This window comes from Lagenorhynchus albirostris, chromosome 2 (assembly GCF_949774975.1).
Source record: "Lagenorhynchus albirostris chromosome 2, mLagAlb1.1, whole genome shotgun sequence".
NCBI classification, from domain to species: Eukaryota; Metazoa; Chordata; class Mammalia; order Artiodactyla; family Delphinidae; genus Lagenorhynchus; species Lagenorhynchus albirostris.
In genome coordinates, this window is record NC_083096.1 from 521616 (window position 1) to 544615 (window position 23000).

Here is a 23000-nt window from a genome sequence, read left to right on the forward strand (position 1 = left end):
TATATAATTTTACAAGGAGGTTGTTAGGATCCGAACAGAAGAAGCTCCAGAGCAGGGATCGGAGGCTCTGAGTGTAACCTCTCCGATCTCTTCCCTGTAAAATGGGGATAATGCTGCCTTGAACTGCAGGGATCTTGTGATGGTTAAATCAAATGTCTGTGGAACACTCAGTATAGTGCCCACAATAAAAGATAAACTCAGTGGAAAGAAAACAGTGAAAAAGCAAAGAGCCCCCAAACGCACAAATCCAGGCTCCAATCCTGCCGTGGTTGTTCCTTCCTGGCCGAGTGACCTCGGGCAGATCATCATACTTTTGGTCTCAGCTTCCTCATCCATAAAATGAGGATAATGTCCCATACACTGGAGGGCTCTTTAGGACCACATGTAACACAGCCAGCTGCCTCACCCATGTTCATGTCCCTTTCCCTCCTTACTAACAGGACCCTATTAGTCAAGGCATCAATGTGCCTAGCTAAAAATCCACACTTTTCCAAGTCTCCCTGGTCGCTAGAGGTGGCCAGGGAGACACGAGCAGAAGATCAGTGCGTCTGGGGAAATTCTCAGTTCAGAGGCATTCCCTCTTCGCATACTTCCCCCTTTCCTCCTCCTCCCTGCCTAGAATACGGCCATGATGGCTAGAACGCTAGCAGCTATTTTGGACCATTAGGCAACCCATGGAGATGGAAGCCACGATCTAAACATTGTGAAGCGGAAAGACAGAAGGAGCACAGACCCTTTGGCGGCTCCGGAGCTATGTGCCAGCACTGCCTATTTCTGGACTGTCTTAACTGAGGGAAAAAATAAGCCTTTAAAATAAACCTAGTCGGTATCATTGGGATGCACTGTATGTGTGAGTGAAGCAAGCCCTGATGTAATTCTGTACGGTACGAGCCCCACGCCTGGCACACGCTGGGGTTCAGCAACGGGTGGCCATTACCATTCTTTCCCAGGCCTCGCTCTGAATTAATCAGCAGCCTCTCTGTGCTTCAGTGTCTCCATCTGTGGGGCTAACGTTAACCATGCCTGTGCAAATGGATTGTTATGGGGCCTAGTAAATGTATAAATAATCACACAGTATTGTTAGAAGCGGTCCATCATAAGCCACCCCACCTGGCCAAACAAATGAGCCCCACTTTTGTCAGGAAAAGGAACCCAGTGGCCAGTCGGGCACCAGTCGGGCACCACCACCAGCCGTGTCCTTGCTGCAACACTGGCCTCGATGACATTTTTCATTTTTTTTGTGTCAGCTGTAGAAACAAGACCCAGTGGAGGAGCCCCTGTGCTGCACCCAAAGGAAAATATCTCTGACCACATTCACAACCACAGCTGAAGTTCTGCCCCAGGTTCACATGACACTCTGCCCGTGCCACCCCTCAGATGAGCTAGAAACCAAGAAGGTGTCAGCCGGCAACAGAGTGGAGACAAACACACATCTCCTCCTTCCCACAGTGGGTGCCGCAAAACACTCACTGCTGGAAATTCTCAGAAGGGGGCTGTAGGAGGCTTCTGGGCCAAGAATCAGCGTCCCTTTCGATTTGGGTTGAATGCCATCTTCCAAAAAGAGTAAGCAGAAGAGATTCCTCCTGATACTTCCTGGGAAATTAGTATAAATGACATGTGGGCTGTTTGTAACATGCGATTTCGCACAATAGCTGGGGCCCTTACGTTGTAACCCAGCTGGGAGAGCTACCAGGAGGCAAGGCCTAAGCATGCCCTACGGTTATCTGACGAGCAGCTGCTGCCTGGCCGACACAGGTCAGAGCAAAAGCGTCCTCACTGACTCAGGGACGCTCTCCAGGAGTCCGGAGTCTCCTGGCTGGAGCCTCCGGATGTGACTCCAGCGGCCCCCAGCAGCCTCACCTGCGTGGTGCACAGATGCAGCAGTGTCTGCACTGAGTGGAGCGGGGCAGCAGGCGGCGGGCTGCCACCTGCCGCCCCAGAGCCGGAGGAACCAATGGTAATGAGTGAGGCAGCAGGAGGTGGGTTGTGATTGGCTGAGAGGTAGGGGCTTGCGGGGCCACTACGTCCACCACAGGACGCACTGCAAAACAGCACACGGTCACTTCCTTCAGGACACGCTGCTCGCCCCCCTCCCAGCACCACCTCCCCACCCAGACTACGCGCTTAAAGGAGGTGGATGGAGAGAGGGCACGACAGCTGGGAAGCGGAGGGGCCCAGCCCAGCTCGAGCAGGGCCCCGGCAGCACGCAGGCCTCTGTCCATCACCCCACAGAGGGAAGGCGCGGGGAGGAGGAGAGATGAAGAGCAACAGGAAGGAGGGAGCCGAGCGCACGGGTGGAGTGGGGCTGGGGGCGGGGAAGACGGGCGGCAGAGGCAGTGCGCTGGAAAGAAGAACTCCAACACCCCCGACAAAGTCACGCAACCCCAGCTGCTTCCCGGAGACAGAAGCAACACTGCAAAAGCTAAAGTGAGCCCGAGAATCTGCAGAGGGTTTGGAGCAGAGACTCAGGATTAAAGAGTAGAGAAGAGGACAGAGGCCAAAACGCCTTGGGAGGATTTCAAGGTTTAGGTCTAGCAAGTAATACTGTACAGGCAACAGAGGACAGCTTTCCCCTGTCTCAGCTGAAGAAAGGTAGGAACCATCTCAACTGCGGCAAAAAATTATTTGGATTAGAATTTTTTAAAAAACTTCTTGACTATAATAGTAATGAAACACTTGAGGCGGGGGTGACCCAAAAAAGCCAGGAAGACTTCTTCGACAAAAGATGCATTTTACTGGGCTGTTATAAAAGGAATTTCTGCCTGAAAAATAAGGAGACTGAAAATGGAAAGTTTCTGAGGTTTGGCATAGTCCAAGAAGGACAAATGTCTATCCACACTTTCTGTTTGAAACAGTGATTGTATATGATTCTTTCCTTGTGAAAGATCATAAAATAAGATTTGTAAAATAAAAAAGTGCTTTAGGATTACAGAAGAAAAGCTTTGGAAGTCCAAGGTATAGAGCAAGCTGTAGATATTTTCTCAAACATGCTCACATAATTAAGCACGCTTCCCACCCTAAAGAGAAGTGTCCCCTCTCCTCTGTTCACCATGATTTTGCCAAAAGACATCTATGAAACCAAACACTACTCACTCCATCCATCTGCTGATGACTTGGATCCAGAAAGCCACCAACCCTACCACAAAATAACACCAGGCCTGAACATTAAAGATGAAGATGAAGATGCCACCTTCATCTTTCCTAAGTTCTAGAACATTCTTTTCTTAGAGAAGTTTTCTTGGTCCTGGTTTCAGCTTGGATCCAGCTACAAGGAGTAATAAGTTATCTATTCAGGCTAAGGCCTCACCCTCGAAGACAAACAGGCAACAGCCTCATTAAAGCCCAAAACACTGAGGCTGTAGGACGAAGCTTCAGTGGCATCAATGAATTGTACTTGCTCCCTTTCAAAGTTGAGCCCTCTCTTACAGGACATATCTGCAGAACTGAAGGGCGTTAAAAGGTGACAGTGGCTGTTTGATTTATGGCACAGTCTCCACATTCCGACATTAACTGGTTGACGAGATTATTCCTATCAAGTGAAAATAGGTTTTGATCCCAAACACACAGTCTGTGGCCAAAGTCTGTGCCTAGGGTAGCCAAGAATCACCTAAAAACCTACTGATGAAAGCTGTGGCATGAGGAGGCAGTTGGAGGGGTTTGGTTGAGAGAGTACAAGTGAAGAAAGAATTCAGAGGAAGCAATGAGAATCAGATTCCTCCGCATCAGCAGCGAAGTTCAAATGGAAATATTAATTGTGTCTTATAGCTTAATGGCTCTGGCAAAGGTGCCTTGCTTGCTGGCTGGTACATGGCAAAGAAGATAACTGCAGAAAGGGGTATACAGATGAGAAAAGGGGAAGGAAACCCAGGTACCTTCTCTGCACCAGACTTGCGAGTTTCATATCTTGATGGATCTGAGGGCCATTAAAGTCATAAAAAAAAAAACAACAACTCAAGTCCCTAAATTAACAGGCTTCAATATGAAATTTTTTTTAATGCAATTAACATCTGTCCCCATCCTGCCCCCGCTACACCCTACAGGCCCCTCCCTGCCTCCCCCCAAAGCGTGACTTGAGCTGAGGAAGGAGAGCTGGCTACCGGGCAAGGGTGACTTAAATTCAGTCCTGCTCAGAGTCTACCCGAGGTCATATCTGGCTGAAGATTTTACAGGACTGAAAGGACGGAGTATATATTCAGATCTGTCTGTGGGGAGAACTTGGAATTAGCTTACTCTGATTCAGTTAGGGAAAGAAATTAACTTTCATTTAAAATTACTTAAGATGTCACTCCCAAGAAATCTAAGAGCAATTCAGTTCTTGATTCGTTTCTGTGGTGCTAACTGGGTATAAAAAAGGCATGCAATTTACTGCCCATCTGCCCACGGCCAGAGTGAAGGAAACCACCTCCCAGCCTTGGAGCCTGGTACCTTTTCAGGTAGGTTGTCACGTAGGTGGAAGGGGCGGCTGTCTGCAGAGATTCACTCCCCTCCGCTCCGTCCCTCCGCAGCTGGCGGGCGGGGGGGCCACTCCGCACCAGGTGAGCAGCCGACTCTCTGTGGATGCAGGACGGACACAAAACAAAACACTGGCCCCGCCCTCTGTCCAGGGCATGGCATAAACTGGGAGGGGGGCCGGGCAGGCGGAGCGCATGTGGCTGCAGAGACAGCAACGGGGCCCTTTTCAAGAGATAGGTGTTCATACACCTGTCTCCCCGCACAGATGGGGGACTGGTTAAGGCTTCGTGTCTGCCTCCTTTTAGGAACTTCAAAGCCAACCCATCTCAGTAGGTACCAACTGCTTGTGGTGCGGATCTGGAGCCCTTTCGTGAGGAGGGGCCACTTCGTTCCTCAGTTAGAAAGCCTGGCAGGTCAGCCCGGTGTGGGCCGCTCAAAGCAAGCAGAGGCGGGACGGGGGAGGCAGAGAGGACGTGCGCGCAAGTGAAGGAGCCTCCTCAGCTTCCTACACGGGCGACGCCCAGGAGCGGCCCTGGCACCTCTTCCTAACCACAGCTGGTAACCCGGGGAGGTCCCCCAGGGCAGTTCTTCCAAAGCTTTAACGCGCCTTTCAACCACCGAGGGGACTTTGTGCAAGCGCCCATCTACTTCAGCAGGTCTGGGCGGGACTGAGACTCTGCATTGCTAACGGCTTCCAGTGTCCCTGGTGCTGCTGGCTGGAGGACCGCACCTTGAGAAGCAAGGCTCTAGCCCAGGCTCTGCTCTGAGATGCAGCGATACCTCAACATTCCCATATTCATTTTAACTGATGAGGAAGACTTTACTTACAAATTAGAAGTTGATCAATTCAATTAAATAACCACATTTTTAGTGTTCCCCAGGGGACAGGCCCTGTCCTGGCACGAGGAGCGCCTGAGCCTCCGGTGGACACAGACCCCACGTGCACAGAGCCAGCTGTGGACTAAAGCGAACCCACACGGGAGGGTCGAGCTGACGGCCCAGCACCGGCAAGGCGCGGGCGGAGGGCTAGGGCTCCGGGGTGGGAGGGCGGCCGTGGGGCCCCGGTGCGGAGTACCTGTTCTCCTTCTCCTCCAGGTCGCTGGCGGCGCTCAGCCTCCGCGGCCCCAGTGCGCTGAAAGAGCTTCTGCTTTCTCGCTCCTGTAAAATCAAAACAAGGAACGCACAGGGAAGGCAGAGTTCTGACACAGAGGAAAACATTTTGGGTAAAAAAGCAGAACTTAATATACCCATATAATCTTACTTCCAGATTCAATACCAATTCCAGTTTGAGTGGTATTAAAAAAGGTTAGCATTCAAAGGCTCATTCCCAACTCTCCTCCATTAAAAACCAACATGTAGGGAAATAGTTCTCATGGGAAAAGCCAGGGCCATCAAACAGGAAAGAGCAGCACCTATCACACCAAGCAGCAGCCCTACAGAGACAGGGAGCTTCTGAAGAGCCACAGACAGCAACTGCACTCTCGAGTTCTTCTCCTCAAAATGCAGCCTCGGGTACAAATGGGCCCCAGAGCTAATGCAGCCCACACACCTCGGGCCCGAGTGTCTCCGGAAACCCAGGACCGAGCGAGGGGTCTGTGGTTGAAGGAGACCCAGCCCCAGAGAGGTGCACCGAGCGAGCCCTGTGAACTCTGGAACCAGAGTGAAGACACAGAAACGTGCTCCTTCTGGATGAACAGCAGATGAGAAGTAGCCGGATCATACATCAATTAATGAACAAATGAGACACTAAGATTTGTTTCTCTAAGTGCTACTCTGCCTGAGCCTCATTAGGATTGAAAGCCCAACCAAGGAACTCTGCTTCTAAACATAAAAAGAATAAATACTGTTACTGGTTCAGAGGAACCTTTTAGGCTGTATCCAAATCTTCATGCTTCTGACCCACTTTTTTGCCCCAGGTAAGGAGGGTAAGGAAGAATGAACAGAAGGTATATGCCAAAAGGAAAAGGGGTCTCTTTCTTTCTTGGCCAAGCAAGTAATAGCAAGCAAAGAGCTACATGATTAATCAACATGCCTGTCTCCTTTTAAAGACTCTGTACTTCCAGCATCAAATTAGGGACTAGAAAATGTTTTCCTTTGTTCCCGAGGTCGCACTGTCACAGAGGGAAACTGCACCTTTTCTCTGGTGTCCAGCACAGTGGAGATGCGGGGGCTGGAGGCCGAGCGGTGGATGGACGCGCCCCGGTCCCGCAGGGCCTCCCTGGACCTGGCCGCCTCGCCCAGCACGTTCTGGCTGCCGGTCTTCCTGAGGCCCAGCCTCCACGAAGACGGAGACTCATCTCTGGGCTCTTCCGGCTTGTTGAAAAGGCCGGAGAACTACGAGGGACGAAGCAAAGGAAAGGAAGGTCCTTTTGGGTCTTTCCGTCCCCAGCTGAGCTCCGTGGGGCGATGTGGGGCGGAGCAGGGAGAAGCATGCGGCAGGCCAGGCCCGCGCAGGGCTCCCTTTCTCCTGGGCCAGAGACAGCCTAAGAAGCTCCCACCTGGCAGAGCTGCTCGAGGAGTACGACAGCAGGCTGAGTGCTGACCCAGGCCTGGTGACACGCCCCCTCCTGTCCGCTGTGTGCCTGGGGACAGGACACCTCACCTCTCCAGGCCTCAACGTGCCCATCTTCAACCCTGGCAAGGAGCTTACCCCTCTTATAACATGTGGACACTGGGAAACACAGGGCGGGCCAAGGTGTCGCTATGTTTCAAGGTCCTGTGATGAGACTGCGGCAAGCTGATGGAAGGTAACACGCACACAGATGCTAAAGGCCACTCCACTCAAATTCTAACTGCTTATTTCAAGACAATGGTTTATTTGACCGAGGGCAGCAGTTCTAAGCATTTCAGATTTCAGCGAGCAGCAAAATTAAAAAAGAAAAAAAAAATGGTACAAGTCACAGAGTTGCCAGTTTTTAAATTTTGCCAGAACAGCTTTCAGAAATGGATTACCATTTCCGGTACCATCATTTCACTAAAAAAAAGAGAGAGAGAGAAGTAATTTTAACATTAGAAAAGAAGGCTTCATGGAAAGCTTCCATTGTCCTTAACTATCTCATCCTGCTATAAACCACAGAAAACATCACAGACTAGTGTCAGCCTGAAGACCAGGCTGGGGCACATCTGGTCTACAGACCAGCAGCCGTGGGCCTCTTCCTGGGCCGTGGGGGGCTCTGCTAGATGCGTCGGTCTTTCTCCAGAACCAGGCCACCTCTACCGCCTGGCACAGTGAAAGCGCAATAGAAATGTAAAGCCATGCTTAGCTTTTTCTTTTACCCGACCGTCTGAATGGACAGATTTACGTACTCCTTCCAGCTTCAGAGAATCGATCCCATCAGCTCTTTCTAAGCCACCTGGTTCTGAGGGGAGAAATGTTTCCCAGCATTCTTTTAGCAAAGTAGAATAAGTATGGGTGTGCGTTTGTATCTTTTTTAATTTAGGACTTTTCCTCTTAAAAAAGCAGGCGATTTAGTCACGCGCAGAAGCAGGGGGAGTGCGCAGGACTGAGAGACTGGACGCTCCCGGGAGCCAGCGCGCAGCTGAGCCTCTGCTGCCTTGTCTCCACAAGGACACCAGGATGCCACCTGCACATTCACGAGGCTCTGGGAAGATCAGTAAGTTAGCATCTGCAGAAGTACAGAGCTGTCCAAGAGCTGCACTCCAAAGAGCTCGGGCCCGTTCTCCTCAACATCAATCCCACACGCTGCGAAGCCGCGGCATCACCAGCGAGGAGCCGGCAGCTTCTGAGTGGCCTGAGGAGGCTGCCGGAGGCACTCACGTATTTCAACAAGTGCTTTCAACCTCTGCTCTCCATTCATCATCGACTATAAGGACTTAACTCAGGAAAGTAAAATGGAACACGAGAAGTAAAAAAAGAAGAGCAGTCATCAGAACAATCGAGGCTGGATGCTGGCTATCTTCCCAGCCCAACTGAGCTTCACATACGCTCACCTCAACTTCAGATACGAAGAAAACAGGCAACTGACAACACTTCCTTGGTCCCAGGTTACTAGGGCCTGTGTCATCTAAACACACTGTAGCCAAATTTGTTTGGTGATGGCTTTATACTTTTTTAAAATATACTGTGGGCAAAGTCATGGACACAAACATCGTGTCCACTCCTCCAAATCCACGTACTGAAGCCCTAACCCCCAGTGTGATTATACTTGGAGATCAGGTGGTTGTCTGAGAGCCAGGAAGAGCACCCTCACCATGAAATGAACCTGCCAGCACCTTGATCTTGGAGTTCCAGCCTCCAGACCGTGAGACATAAGTTTCTATTTAAAGCCACCCTGTTTGTGGTATTTTGTTATGGCAGCTGAGCTGACTAAGGCAGGAATATAAAGATGTGGTACATATATACAACAGAGTATTACTCAGCCATAAAAAAGAGTGAAATCATGCCATTTGCAGCAACATGGATGGACCTAGAGATTATCATACTAAGTGAAGTGAGTCAGACAGAGAAAGACAAATACCACATGATATCACTCATATGTGGAATCTAAAAAAAAGGATACAAATGAGCTTATTTATGAAACAGAAATAGACTCACAGACATAGAAAACAAACTTATGGTTATCAAAGGGGAAAGGAGGGGGGGATAAATTAGGAGTTTGGGATTAACAGATACACACCACTATATACAAAATAGATAAACAACATGGACCTACTGTACCGTACAGCATAGGGAACTCTACTAAGTACTTTGTAATAACCTATAAAGGAAAAAAAATGTGAAAAAAAAAAGATATATATGTATGTATAACCAAATCACTTTGCTGTATACCTGAAACTAACCCAACATCGTAAATCAACTATACTCAATTTAAAGAAAAAAAAAAAGCATGAATGTACCTTTAGGGCCTTTCTAACTGTACGTTACCGCAATAGTGGGAACTATCCAAACGAATTCCAAACTACTCACTCTCCTGGCTGAAGAGGTGGAGGAGATGATCTGCGCTGGTGCTGGTGTCTGCTCGGCGGCACTACTCTTGCTTTCGGAGTTGGAACGGTTGACGATGGCTCCCGGCTTTTTATCTGTTATTTAAGACAAGAGAAGCAACAAGTACAAGTATGAAAACCTTATCCGTGTGTATGTGTACTTTTCAGCTAACAGAAAGGGTTTACCCATTATCAAAACAGATCATTAGGGCCATGTAATGCTGGGATTCAAACTACTATGAAACCTCTGGCAACCACTGTCTCTTATAAGAAAACAGACTCAAGTGGAATTCCTGTCTTGACAGGTGCCAATTCTAATCCCCACATGTATAGCTGACACTATATGTCACATATAAAATTCATCAGGAAGTACATAGTAAGAATCTACTCTGTTTGGAGGGTTGGGCAGGAAAAGCCAGAGAAGGTATAAGAAAGACCTTGCTTTCTAGGCAGTTACAAAAAGAAGAGACGTAAGACGTAAAATAATCATGGTAACAACACAAGGTCAAAGACGTCCGGTGCTGAACTGGTTGATTTAAATCAGCAAGTGCTCCGGGGGTTCAGAGAAGAGGCAGATCGTCTGAGGGAGGGAACGTAGGGAAGATGCCGTGGGGGAAGCCGGAGGGCACAGAGCAGCAGGAAGAAGGGCCGGGAAGTCACAACACCCACGTCCGCTGGTCAGGAAAGAGGCAGCCACCAAGTGACAAGGGCTCTTGGGGTCACAACAGGAAATAAAGCCAGAAGGTCATGTAGGACACTGTGGTGACATAAGCGGGAGGGGTCCCTCACGGGGCGCTGATAGAAGTCCCGTCTGCCTGCGTCCAGCGGCTGCTGGGCCTCTGGTCCCTGGACTCCAGAAACACAGCCCCAGGGTATCCCACTCATGAACTACGGGACAGTTTTAAGCCACATCCTAGATGTGGGACACTGGGCAAGTTACTTAGCATATTTGAACTTCGATTTTCTCACTGATAAATCAGGGACTCAAATTCTTGTCTTGTGAGTTGCTGTACAGATTAGAGATAAAATGTTTTTAAGTTGCATAACTCAATATTAAGTCCCTAGAAAACAGTTTATTATTATGAACGTCACTGTCTTTGTGGCTACTGTGAATACTCAAGGCAGTCTTTGAATACAGTCGGAAGGTCTCTACCCCCAGGAAATGGACCTCACTGCCAAACCTCACTGACACTGTCATAGGCTGACTCCTGGTGAGTCCACACCCTTTGTAGTACCCCTCATACTGACTCCGGGCTTGGCCCTGTGACTTCCTGCGGCCCCTGGGACATCAGCAAACGGGACACAGCAGAGGCCTGGAGAGTGCGTGTGCGCGGAGCTCGCCCCCTCTGATGATGGCTGGAATTCAGCTGCCGTGTGAAGCAGGGGCTGGCCTGCCTGATGACAAGAGACACACGGCCCATTTGCCCCAGACGTCCCGGCAAGCCACCAGGAAGGGAGAAGGCCACCCCTCAGCCACGCACCAACTCGCCACACTCGTGAGTGTGCCGGCACCGCCACACGGACAACAGAGAAGCCGCCCCGGCAGGGCCCTTCCCCAACTACCAACCTGTGACACTGGGTGCGTACAAAGAGTTGTGCTACCTGCCACTAAGTTTTGGGATGGCTTGTTATGCAGCAGTAGATAAGTAACACGTCAAATAAGTAAAAGAAAGGGAAAAACAAATCCAAGTCAAACTGCTTACATTTACCTCAAAATATAATTAACATTCCTTACAACTACGTTTGTACGTAACACACATGGAAACTGTCATTTTATGAGGCTGTACCTGTGGAGGTTTAAAAAGAGGAGACATGCACTCAACAAGGGCCTGCTCAGTGTGTGCACGCGCGCCAGGCGGCACCTGGAGGTTCAGGCACCACCCGCTCCCCACGCCCCCGCCAGGCTGTGCCGAGCACCTGCCCTGCACAAGGCCCGGCGCTGGGCACCAGGAAGGACGCGAAGGTCAGCAGGACACACGCTGTGTCCCAGCGCCCCGCAGCTCGCTGGTGGGGAGAGCAGAGCAGACGAAGAGGAGAACCGAGGTAACACGAACGCTAAGTAGTCCAAGCAACACAAAGGCTCCAACCACAGCTACAGGAGTCAGAAGAGGGGAGGAAACCTCGTAGCTGTGACGACAGGGCTTCGCAAAGGACGCTGCTTTGAGCCAGGCTCTGAGTCAGGAGTAAAATGTCCGCAGACAGAAGTGCGCAGGGAAGCCCACAGCCGCCGCCAGCTTCTGAGACTGACCCGCTGGAGCCTCGGTCTCCTCCTCGCTCCTGCCCGGCCTTCCCGACGCAGAAACACACATCCCCTGGGGCCACCCCTCCTCCACCAACTCTCTCTCACCTCCCAGATCCCGTATGTAGCTCTCTTCTGACGACCCTCCCCTGGGGAGATCCTGCCCTTGCCCCCAGCGTGAGCTTTCTGCCCCTGCTACTCCGAGGAGCCCAGATCAAAGTCGGGGGCTCGGGCACTCCACCCACAGCTGTGAGCCCCAAGTCGCCTCACCTGCGGTGTCACTTTCCCATTCTAAAAAGTGGAGGCAATAATACATCACCTCAGAGTGTGGGTGTAAGGATTAAATAAAAATGTGTTAAGTGTGTCGCAAATTCAAAAGCTGTATATAGGGACTACCCTGGTGGCACAGTGGATAAGACTCTGCACTCCCAATGCAGGGGGTCCAGGTTCAATCCCCGGTCAGGGAACTAGATCCCGCATGCTGCAACTAAGAGTTCACGTGCCACAGCCCGTGTGCTGCACCTAAGGAGCCCGCCCACCACAACTAAGACATGGCGCAACCAAATGAATAAATAAATAAGCACTGCATAAATGTGAAGCGTTGCTATGTTCTGTGAGAACCGTCCCATGTGTAGATGTATTTCTGATGTATTCGTGGGAGGAGGTGAGCTCTGTGTCTTTCTATTCCGCCTCCTTGATCTCCACCCTAAAGTGTCACAATAAACCCCCAAACTCAATGCAGTGTTTTGGACTAGTGAACATCATTGGCTGCATTTCTCTCTCTCACGTGACATGGGCTTTACTCATGTACACGCCTTCCTATCCCCCTACATCCCCGAGATACATTCAACAAAACGTTCAGTGGATGCGGCTGCCTGTCACGTGCCAGGTGCAGTGCTGAGACCTGGGAGTGACACGCTTGGAATTCCCAGCCCAAGGGCGCTGCAACCGAGAGGAATGAGCAGTGCTGGGGGCCACACGGCGGGGGGGGGGGGGGGGGGGAGAGCACAGGGAGGGGTCCCTCCTCTGCAGGTTCCTGCACGGGAAAAACCTAGAGAAGGACTCTGCAATCTGGCAGACCCTAAAGCTTCTGACGGAAATCATGCAATAAACATCTGATGGCCAGGAACAAGTTCTACAGCACGAATAACCGTTCAGGGGTAGAACACTCAGGCTTGTCTGGGAACTCCAGCGATCCAGCTTGGATAGCACACATCCGCACTTACAGACAACACTGGAAAGGTCAGCTGGAGCTAGACTATGAGAGGTCTTGAAGGCCGGGCTACAGGGCTTGGGACTTACTCTGCAGGCAGAGTCAGGAAGGTGGTCATGGAAGGTTTCTGAACAGGAGTGCAGCATCATCAAGGGGTGTGGGGTGCTTCACCCCAATAGCAACGTGGAGCTGGGCTGCAGGGAGCAAGAGATCTGAGGCCTGGGGACGCATCGTGGGTAATTTCAGTAGCCCAGGCAGTGCCCTCCCACTCCACCAACACCTTGGTAGCTAACATAGTGATCCGGCACAGAACAAGTCTAGATGCTCATTCCAGACAATACTGGAAGCCTAAAACATGTAAGCACTCAGTACACAATACCAATATTACAAAGATGAACACACACAGATTTTGCCAGACACTACACTGGCATTTCCAGAGCCAGCTGTGCCTGCTTAGGAACAGCAATGCAAGACTTAGTGAACAAAAGGTCGTCTCCTCCACTACAAACCTAGCTGGGCCCGTCTGTTCTACACAAGCAAAGGGTCTCTAACTTCCTCTGAGAGACGGAGACACGGACAAAGGCAGTGCTCTCCTGCAACTGAGAGAAACCACGTCAGTGAAGGCAGACCCACTTTACAAGAGCTGGGGCCCAGCAACCGAAAGAGCTGAGCATCTTCGTGATGGGCAGCCGGCGAGGGCAGAGTCAGAGGGAAACACAGACTTTACTGTTGACATAAACTGAATGTGGACTCTTCCCTCTAACTTGGTCCTCTCACTGAAGACACTGCATCTTCCCGTGGACACCAGTCTGAAGAAATAACATGCCGGTGACTGCAGGACATGGGCGGGTGAAATCTGAGTTTATCACGAGCTCCCAGTTACCCACGAGGACTACTCTGCGGCAGGGGAACCTCTACTCAGCAAAGCCCCGTGTGTCTCTTTCCTAAGTGTTGGCCTTACTGTGTATCAAAACCTCAGGCTAATGTACAGCCTGGCACTCTGACCATGCCCAGCACCCAACTCTCACCGCTGGGGTTCCTGTCTTGCCATATAACAAACGTAAGGAGCGCCATATGATGTATATCATCAATAAGAGTCATAAGGGTAAATACGATTTTGTTCCTTCTTCAATCCCCACATCAGGAATTGAAGGAGTGCCACATAATGGGAAGGAAAAAGAAAAAGACTTGGAGGTTCTATTTAGGGAATCGGTTCCACCTGAGGGCCCTGGCATCACCTGCCTTGTGACAAGCAGTGACCCCCCGTGCTCTGCAGACAGAGGGTCTCGGCATCACCCGCCTCCTTCTCGGTTTCTGACTCAGAAGCCTCATCTTCACCTTCGTCCTCGTCTGAGCTGGAGCTGCTGGATTCTTTGTTTTCATCCTCCATTTCTTGGGGCTTTGGTGTCTCCTCCTCATAGAGCATCTTCTCTTTGCTAAATTAAAGACGACAATTTGAGCGCAATTGAGAAAGGACACACCGTTTCCTACACTCCCTGGGGATCCGGTATGAGAAGGACAAGCCCATGAAGCTCTGTGCGGAAGCAGTAACAGAGATGTATTCAAACCCTCCTTTACGTCCGTATTCCTCTGAATCCTGGGTTTTCTGCTGACTACGGGTTGGTACTGGATTTGAGAGTGTGATAGAAGATCCAGCAAGTTTAACACACAGGAACAGGAGGGCTGTGCATCTTCATGATGAGTGAGCAGGTAAATACTTTTTAATCATTTAACAAATGTTTACTGAGTGCTTCTCACACGCCAGGACCATGCCAGGCGACAGTATGGTGTAAACAGAACAGACACGGCCCCTGAGCTCAGACCTTCTAGGTAGGGAAGGAGTTGGGACTAAGAACCCTTCAGCCGGGAAAAAAGCAATGCACACAGTCTCCGTTAATTCACAAATTTAAAACACGCCCACCCACTCTCAGTGCCCCCCCCCCAAGTCAATGCCACTCACCTCCTTGCCCCTCAAACATTCCCATGTGTTTAAAGATCATTTGGCTACAAACACAGGGTCTCTTCACTGGATAAATTCTCAAACTAAACGTGTCACACTCAGCAGGGCTCATCACATTTCTCAAACCCAAATATCTTACTTCTTAAAGAGTCTACCGTGCAACTTGCTGTTCAGGTCCGACTCAATGAGCTTATTCCGTGTCTCTTTTTCACTTCGAAGCTGGAAATTGAGAAAACAGAACAAAGGGAAGATGTTGACTATTGGTAAAAAATCAGCAGCCACGAGAAAAACTAAAATGGCCCCTGTTACCGGACCAACACCAAAGCGGGGGAGAGGACTGGGGAGAAGGGAGACACATCAGCTGTGTGCTGCGTCTCCTTGGAAGATAATGACAGAGGAAGATTCTCATTCAATAAGAGGAAATCCACAGCGTTAGAGCTTCAATGAAAACTGCCCCATCAAATATCCAAACCCAATCGTCCCAAAAAGCCTAGGTGTAAAGGATAAAACACCAGAAGTACCTCTGAAAGAACTCTTCATGATCCGTATACTGAATTACGTTGGCAACAGTTCTAAAGAAGAAGCAGGTGCCAAATAGGAAATAAGCCCTTGGAAAAAACTGTCCGGTACTTGCTCTAGACAAAATGTACTTAAATGCCTGGACCCCAAAGTTATGCAGGGGGCAAAGGCAGGCACCATTCCCAGTAGCATAGAAATGTTATTTAGTGAGGATATTACTCATGTACAAAGACCGAACCATGCTGGGTAAAGGATACACGAGAACTCTCTACTATTTCCACAACGTCTTTGTAAGCTTCAAAATTATTTCAGAATAAAAAATTTAAAAAACAACAAACACCTAACCATGCAAATGATCATCTTATATTAGGAAGGCTGCTGCTGCCCAGAAATCGATTCCAGCTGCTCATCAGAGGGGACAACTGAACCGCAAGCTGCGTCTGCACTCTGGGTTTGCAGCTTTCCCAGCCAGCCCTGAAGAAATGAGCGTCTCTACTCCCCAGTCCAGACGGTGCTGAGCACAGGGGAGGGCAGGATAGCTGATCTGTCCCGTCACTGAACCACACGGGTCTTTCATTCAGAACTGCTCTCAGCTTCTCACATTCTCCTGAACTCGAGCTCATGTGCCCTGAGCCACAGCCCACGCAAAGGAAAACACAAGGAAAGCTAGTGATTTTTTTCTGTCCTACTCTGCTTAAACAGGAGATTCTCAAGGCCCTAATGTGACTGACTTTATCCTCCTCACCTAACTCCTCCTCTCTCTTTCAGGTAGAGTGTGACTCACTCCCTGTTCACTCGAGTATTGGCAGGGTTTTCCACCCTGCAGTCTGGACGAGGGTACCATGCTTACATGGTCCTCCTGTGCTGCACGAAGCAGAAGGGCACAGACAACCAAACCATCAAAGATCTAGAAGAAGAGGGAGAAGAGGACTGAATTTTGGATATTTGATGAACGGAATAAATATGAAGCACTGACCAAGCACTGTCCAATGCCAAATGTTTTCGTTTTTGTGGGTTTGTTTGCTTTTTAAGAAATATATCCCTCCCTGTAATCAATTTTCTTTCAACAAAGAAGTCCTTTCAGTCAGTAAGGAAAAGTTATGAGGTGTCCTCTACCCCTATTTGCAAAAACTTCTGACTTGAACACACCACGCTCATTTTCTAGAGCTCGAGGGTAACTAGAGTCGTCGTCGCCATGTTTGCCTTTCAGCTGCTTGAAGGCTCTAAGATAAGGAGGAGATAGCAAGAGAACTTTAGCAACAACAGTTTCTGGTATATTTTCTTCTAACAGACTCTGCGGATATTTCTGGAGGGAACCACTGCCATTGCTGGAATGCAGGGACGTCCAACTCCACTCTCAGCGGACAAACTACAGCTGGTGTGGCCTGTGGCGTGGACTGTCCCCCCAGACTCACCACGCTCTGCTTCTTCTGCAGCATCTCCAGGTGCTCCACGATGCCCTCGTCAGCCACATCAAACGGTGTCTGGCCCTGGCAGAGAAAAGGGGCGCCATGACCAATCGGAAGCAGACGCAGCGATCACGGGACTTTATCAGAGAACTAGTGGATGTCCACTGTATGCCTCTGACTCCAGTGACAGCTGCTTCACTGACTAGTCTACTCGACACCGTGGTAATACCTTCATCTATCCCAGAGGAAACACAACAAGAAACAGCAAACCCTAAAATACAGGGCTTTATATTTTGTAAAGCTGTATGGAGGAAATCACCACATTATTTCTAATGTTTATTGCCTCTTGGCAAATGATCAACTGAAATCTCTACTTGTACCTATTCTAAAATGCTCTTGATTGCTATGATAAATTCAACAAAGGGCTCTTAGAAGCCTCAGAAGGAGGTCCAGGGCACGGGTGCACTAAAGACTAAGTCCCAGGAATCACCTCCCTTTAAGTGAGAGAAGGGTTGTCTCTTAGGAAACAGCGCAGTTAAGGACCCTAACCCATAATGTGAGAATGAACCCTGGGTCCGGAGAGATGGGAGGTAGATAAGAACATCTACGAAGTAAAACGCCATGTCTCTGGATTCCTAGAAAACCAGCAGATGTAGGGATAGAAGTTGCAGGACTTCTGTATCGCTTCAAGCGCGGCTGAAGAAGACTTTCAGCCAAACTGCAGGATCTCATCGTTACAACGTTTTTTAACAACTGGATGTGACTAGGGCTCAGCTATTAAGTCTTTGAATTAAAAGTAAAACCAAAGTATGTCACAGTTCACCACAGATAGTGGCCTTGGGCTTCCCCACTGCTCATTTCTGGTACGGGGAAAAATCTTTTCTTTTTTTTTCCTGTGTGTTTGCTTTAGGGGCTTCAGCATAAACAGACGCAGCAGAGCGGCTCAGTGGAGCTTGATGTTACAAAGCCAACGTGTCTGCGTGGATAACGGGGCGGGAAGAAGAACTACAGCTACCAGGGATGCCCAAGCCTGGACAGCAAGCCTGGTCACTTAGCAGGGACTTGAAGCCTTTTGTTCCCGAGCCCCGTTAGAGGGTGACGCTCACTAACCAGTTTGCTCCTGACGTCCATGTCACAGAGGGCTTCTGCCAGGATGGAGCACGCCTCCTTCACCCCCCAGTGTGCGGCGGCATGGAGCGGGGTCCAGCCGTCGCGGTCCTGGACATTGAGCTCATAGCCAGCCTGAGTCAAAAGTCTGAGGAGAAACCCCAAACCAGCCATTACGTGCTCGGTGGCAGAGCTCTGTGCCACACCAGCGGCCACCCAGCTGGCGTTTCAGGCCCTGCCCTGCGCCGCCACCCGGCCGCTACGGCCCAGCTCGGCGCCAGCTACTGCCTGAGAGCCGCCACGGGTAAGCTTCAACCACCCTCGGCCAGAGGCCGCGGTGCTCCGTGGCACACCCATGTCCCACCACGCAGGCACCTGAGGCCAGCCAGCGCCTAGCTCAGCTCCGTCAGGGGGTGCTGTCAGCTTTCCAGCGCAGGAAGCGGCTGTCGGACACCTGATTCTCTCACTCTCTCACTAGCTCTCTGGCTGGTCTTTCCCGGACACCACGCTCGCAACTCCGACTCCACGGGAGCATGTGCAGGGGCCGCTCGCTAACGCTAAGGCTACAGCCCAGCTGTGTGCGTGGAGGACAGCGTGACTCCTGAGGCCCTAGCGGCACCGGGCGGACGCAGGCGGCCTACATCGTGGGACTCCAGACGCCGTCCAAGAAACGAGCACGTGAACATGCTGCCAGGCAGAAAGGTGCACCGACACTCACCACACAGACTAGGAAGCTCGTACTGGGTGGAACACGAGGCAGTGAGAGCATCTGGTGACAAGACACATGCGGTGCCACCAGCAGCCCAGGTACTGGGCAAGCCCAGGAGCAGAGCCACACAAAGCGGGGAAGGATGTAAAGGGAAAGGGGAACAGGCAGAGAAGAGCCCAGATTCCTCGTGTACGTGTGACCATCCTACTCCAGCTGGACGCTGCACACTCGAGACCTGTGTCATTAATCTAACGAGTCAAAGAGGACCAAAAGGATGGCGAGTCTGCTCTGTGCTGTGTGTCACCAGAAGGGGAGGTGCCAGGGGTGCTAACGATGAACTGTGGAGCTGGAGGCGGCCACGCAAGGTCCCCTTAGGCCAGTCCAGCTCAACTCTGCCTCACATTAGACCCGTCAGGAGAAGCTAGAGGGCGGTGTGGCGGGAGGAGGGAGGGGAAGAGTACCAGCAAACACAGAAGGAGAGACTGCGCGGCCCAGGAGGGAAGCAGCAAAGAAACGCAGCACAGCTGAAGACCTAATCCATCCTGCGTCCAAACCAACTCCTCTTCTCCCGGTCTGTGCAGCCCAGACCACGTGCGTGGACGTTACCTGAGGACCTCATAGTAGCCCTTGGCGGCAGCCACGTGGAGGGCAGTGGCCCCTGAGCGCGCCTGCCTCACATCCTGTATTTTCCTGCTGTTGAGCCACTGGCGGGCGTCCTGCAGCATCTGCTGTTCCTCTGCCTTCCTCGACTGCTCGAGATCGACCCCTGCAGAAACCAGATCCAGAGAGCCAGCATCATCAAAGGTCCCTTAGATTCAAAACACATCCTAAATACAACCACTAACGGCAGTTAGTCATCAAGTGGGGTCGTCTTCAGATTTATCTTCATTTAGAAGAGCCATGACATTTACAGACTCATCAGTAGTTTTATCAGGGTTAAATCACCAGGTTAAATAGTACTTGATGGCAGATCCATTAAGGGACCATACTTAACAGTGTTTTCAGTTTTAAGAACATAAAAACCAAAGGGAATATTATTTTATATTATAGTATTTGTACAAAGTACACATTTCAAAGTCCTTTTACATGTTATACCATTTTAGCTTCCCCACAATCCTTTGAGGTAAATATAATAGATACTGCTATCCCCACTTAACAGATGAGGAAATAAACATACAAAGGTCACGTGCCTCACTCAAGGCCACAGAACACATCAGAGCTGTCACCAGAACGCTGATATCCTAGGTCCCCGTCTTCTCCTCTTTTCCACTCACTACACCTTAGGATTGGTATCAAAAATCTTAGTTTCAGGTATAATATACTTAAAAAAATTAACTACCTCTGAAGTTCATTCCCCTGTGTAGGGAAATACACGGACTGAAGCTATAGGCCCCAGAGCCGAGGAGAGGTGATGCACAGTGAAACGTCCAAGGGAATGTGGATTTTGTTTCCCTTTAAAACATTATGGAGGAAATCCCAGGGTGCCTCCCTTTAGCCAACAACTCTCTAACCTCTGTGTCAGTAAAAAGGAGCTGGGGTGGGGTATTCCCTGTTGCATAAAATAATGACCTGTTCCTAGGACAAACACCCCCGCCCAAGGAGTCTCACACTCATTGGCAGGCTTTACCTGTGCATGGTCTGCTCCCCTCCCTCTCAGTTCTTGAATGGGACCCTGGGAACTACCTGAGGATTATCTGTCTGATTTGAGGAGATGGATGGGGGGAAGAGGTAACTGATTTATTTTATTTCTTCTTTTTTTTTTTTTACAGCTTTATTGAGATTTAATTGACATATAACTTCGTATAAGTTAAAGGTGTACAACACCTATATACCGCATGATTACCACAGCAGTTATTAAATACCTCCATCACCTCACATAATTACCATTTCTTTTTTGTGGTGAGAACATTTAAGATCTCTTGGCAACTTTCCAGTATATAATACACTATTGTTAACTATGGTCACCTGCTGTACATTAGATCCCCAGAACTTGTCCATCTTATAACTGGAAGTTGGTGCCCTTTGACCAACATCTCCCCCACTCCCCAGCCCTTGCAAACCCCCTTTCTGCTGTTTCTATGAGTTCTGCATTTTTAGATTCACATACCAGCAATATCATACAGTATCTGTCTTTCTCTGTCTGACTTATTTCACTTAGCATGATGCCCTCAAGGTCCATGCACGTTATCATATATGGCAGGACTTCCTTCTTTCTCGTGGCTGAATACTATTCTATTAGCTACAGTATAAATAGATATATATACACATACCACGTCTTCTTCATCCATTCATGCATACACTGACACTCAGGTTGTTTCCTATCTCAGCTACTGTGAATAATGCTGCATTGAACACGGGAGCGCAGATATCTCTTTGAAATTCTGATTTCATTTCCTTTGGATATACTCTCAGAAGTGGAATTGCTGGATCATATGGTAGTTCTATTTTTAATTTTTTAAGGACCCTCCATACAGTTTTCCACAGTGGTTGCACCGATTTACATTCCCACCAGCAGTGTGGGAGGGCTCCCTTTTCTCCACACCCTCGCCAACACTTGTTATTTCTTGTCTTTTTTTTTTTTGCAGTACATGGGCGTCTCACTGCTGTGGCCTCTCCCGTTGCGGAGCACAGGCTCCAGACGCGCAGGCTCAGCGGCCATGGCTCACGGGCCCAGGCGCTCCGCAGCATGTGGGATCTTCCTGGACCGGGGCACAAACCCGTGTCCCCTGCATCGGCAGGCGGACTCTCAACCACTGCGCCAGCAGGGAAGCCCTGTTTCTTGTCTTTTTGATAACAGCCATTCTAACAGGTGTGAGGTGATTGCTCAATAAGGTTTTGAGTTGGACTTCTCTGATGATTAGTGACGTTGAGCATCTTTTCATGTGCCTGTTGGCCATTAAATGTATGTCTTCTTTGGAAAAATTTCTATTCAGCTCTTCTGCTTTTTTAATTGGATTGTTTGGTTTTTTGCTATTGAGTTGTATGAGTTCCCTATATATTTTGGATATTGACCTCTTATCAGATATGTGACTTGCAAATATTTTCTCCCATTCCATAGGTTGCCTTTTCATTGTGTTGATTGTTCCTTTTGCTGTGCAGAAGTTTTTAGTTTGATGTAGAGCCACTTATTTATTTTTGCTTTTGTTCCTTGTGCTTTTGGTGTAATATCCAAAAAAATCATTGTCAAGACCAACGTCAAGGTTTTCTCATAGGAGTTTCATAGTTTCAGAATTTGACTCCATTTTGAGTTAATTTTTGTGAGCATGAAAATAAGGGTCCAATGTCCTTCTTCTGCATGTGATTATCCAGTTTTCCTAACACCATTTATTGAAGAGACTATCTTTTTCCCATTGAGTCCTCCTGGCTCTCTTGTTCAAATATCAGTTGACCGTATATGTGAGGGCTTGTTTCTGGGCTCTGCAGTCTGTTCCATTGGTCTATGTGTCTACTTTTCTGCCAGTACCATACTGTTTTGATTACTATAGTTTGTAATCAGGAAATGTGATGCCTCCAGCTTTGCCTTCTTTCTTTGGCTATTCAGGGTCTTTTGTGATACCAAGTTTTAGGACTGTTTTTCTATTTCTGCAAAAAATGCCACAGGAATTTTGATAGAAATTGCATTGAATCTATATATGGCTTTGGGTTGTATGAATGTTTTAACCATATTAATTCTTCCAATCCATGAACATGGGATATCTTTCCATTTGTGTTTTCTTCAGTTTCTTTCATCAGAGTCTTACAGTTTTCAGCGTACAGATCTTTCACCTCCTTAAATTTATTCCTAAGTATTTTATTGTTTTTGATGCCATTGTAAATGGAAATGTATTTTTTACTTCTTTTTCAGATAGGTTGTCATTATTGTATAGAAACGCAACTGATCTCTGTATACTGATTTTTGTATTCTACAACTTTACCAAATTTGTTGATTAATTCTAAGTGTTTTCTGTTTGAGTCTTTAGGATTTTCTATACATGAGATCGTATCATCTGTAAACAAAGACAACTTTACTCCTTGCTTTCTGATTTGAATGCCTTTTATTTCTTTTTCTTGCCTGGATAGGACTTCCAGTACTATGTTGAACAGGAGTGGTGAGAGTGGGCACCCTTGTCTTATTCCTGATCTTAGAGGAAAAGCTTTCAAACTTTCACCACTGAGTATAACGTTAACTGTGGGCTTGTCGTATGTGGCCTTTATTATGTTGAGGGACATGCCTCCTACAATCAGTTTGTTGAGAATTTTTATCACAAAAGGATGTTGTATTTTGTCAAATGCTTTTCCTGCATCTGTTGAGATGATCATATAATTTTTATCTTTCATTCTACTAATTGGTATATCACTTTTATAGATTTGCATATGTTGAGCCATCCTTGCATCCCAGGGATAAATCCCATTTGATCATGGTGTGTGATCCTTTTATTGTGCTGCTAAATTCAGGTTGCTAATATTGT

At 48.8% G+C, this 23000-nt stretch overlaps 1 protein-coding gene across 25 annotated transcripts in view; it reads right to left on the reverse strand.

Annotated features, from left to right (window-relative positions):
* PPP1R12B (protein phosphatase 1 regulatory subunit 12B) overlaps positions 1 to 23000 on the reverse strand; it is a 209199-nt gene that overhangs the window by 127474 nt on the left and 58725 nt on the right. For 19 of the 25 annotated variants that reach the window (XM_060125997.1, XM_060126005.1, XM_060125964.1 and 16 more), the window contains 10 exons: positions 19159 to 19318; positions 17847 to 17991; positions 16743 to 16817; positions 14948 to 15027; positions 14091 to 14284; positions 9380 to 9492; positions 9126 to 9170; positions 6586 to 6786; positions 5528 to 5610; positions 4426 to 4551 (listed from right to left, as the gene is read on the reverse strand). In XM_060125997.1, the coding sequence (XP_059981980.1) occupies positions 4426 to 4551; positions 5528 to 5610; positions 6586 to 6786; positions 9126 to 9170; positions 9380 to 9492; positions 14091 to 14284; positions 14948 to 15027; positions 16743 to 16817; positions 17847 to 17991; positions 19159 to 19318 (1222 nt within the window). Of the gene's footprint in view, positions 1 to 3872; positions 3914 to 4425; positions 4556 to 5527; positions 5611 to 6585; positions 8277 to 8972; positions 9171 to 9379; positions 9493 to 14086; positions 14285 to 14947; positions 15028 to 16742; positions 16818 to 17846; positions 17992 to 19158; positions 19319 to 23000 lie in introns of those variants that run through there. The other 6 variants (XM_060126069.1, XM_060125971.1, XM_060126075.1 and 3 more) reach the window with 6 other exon arrangements.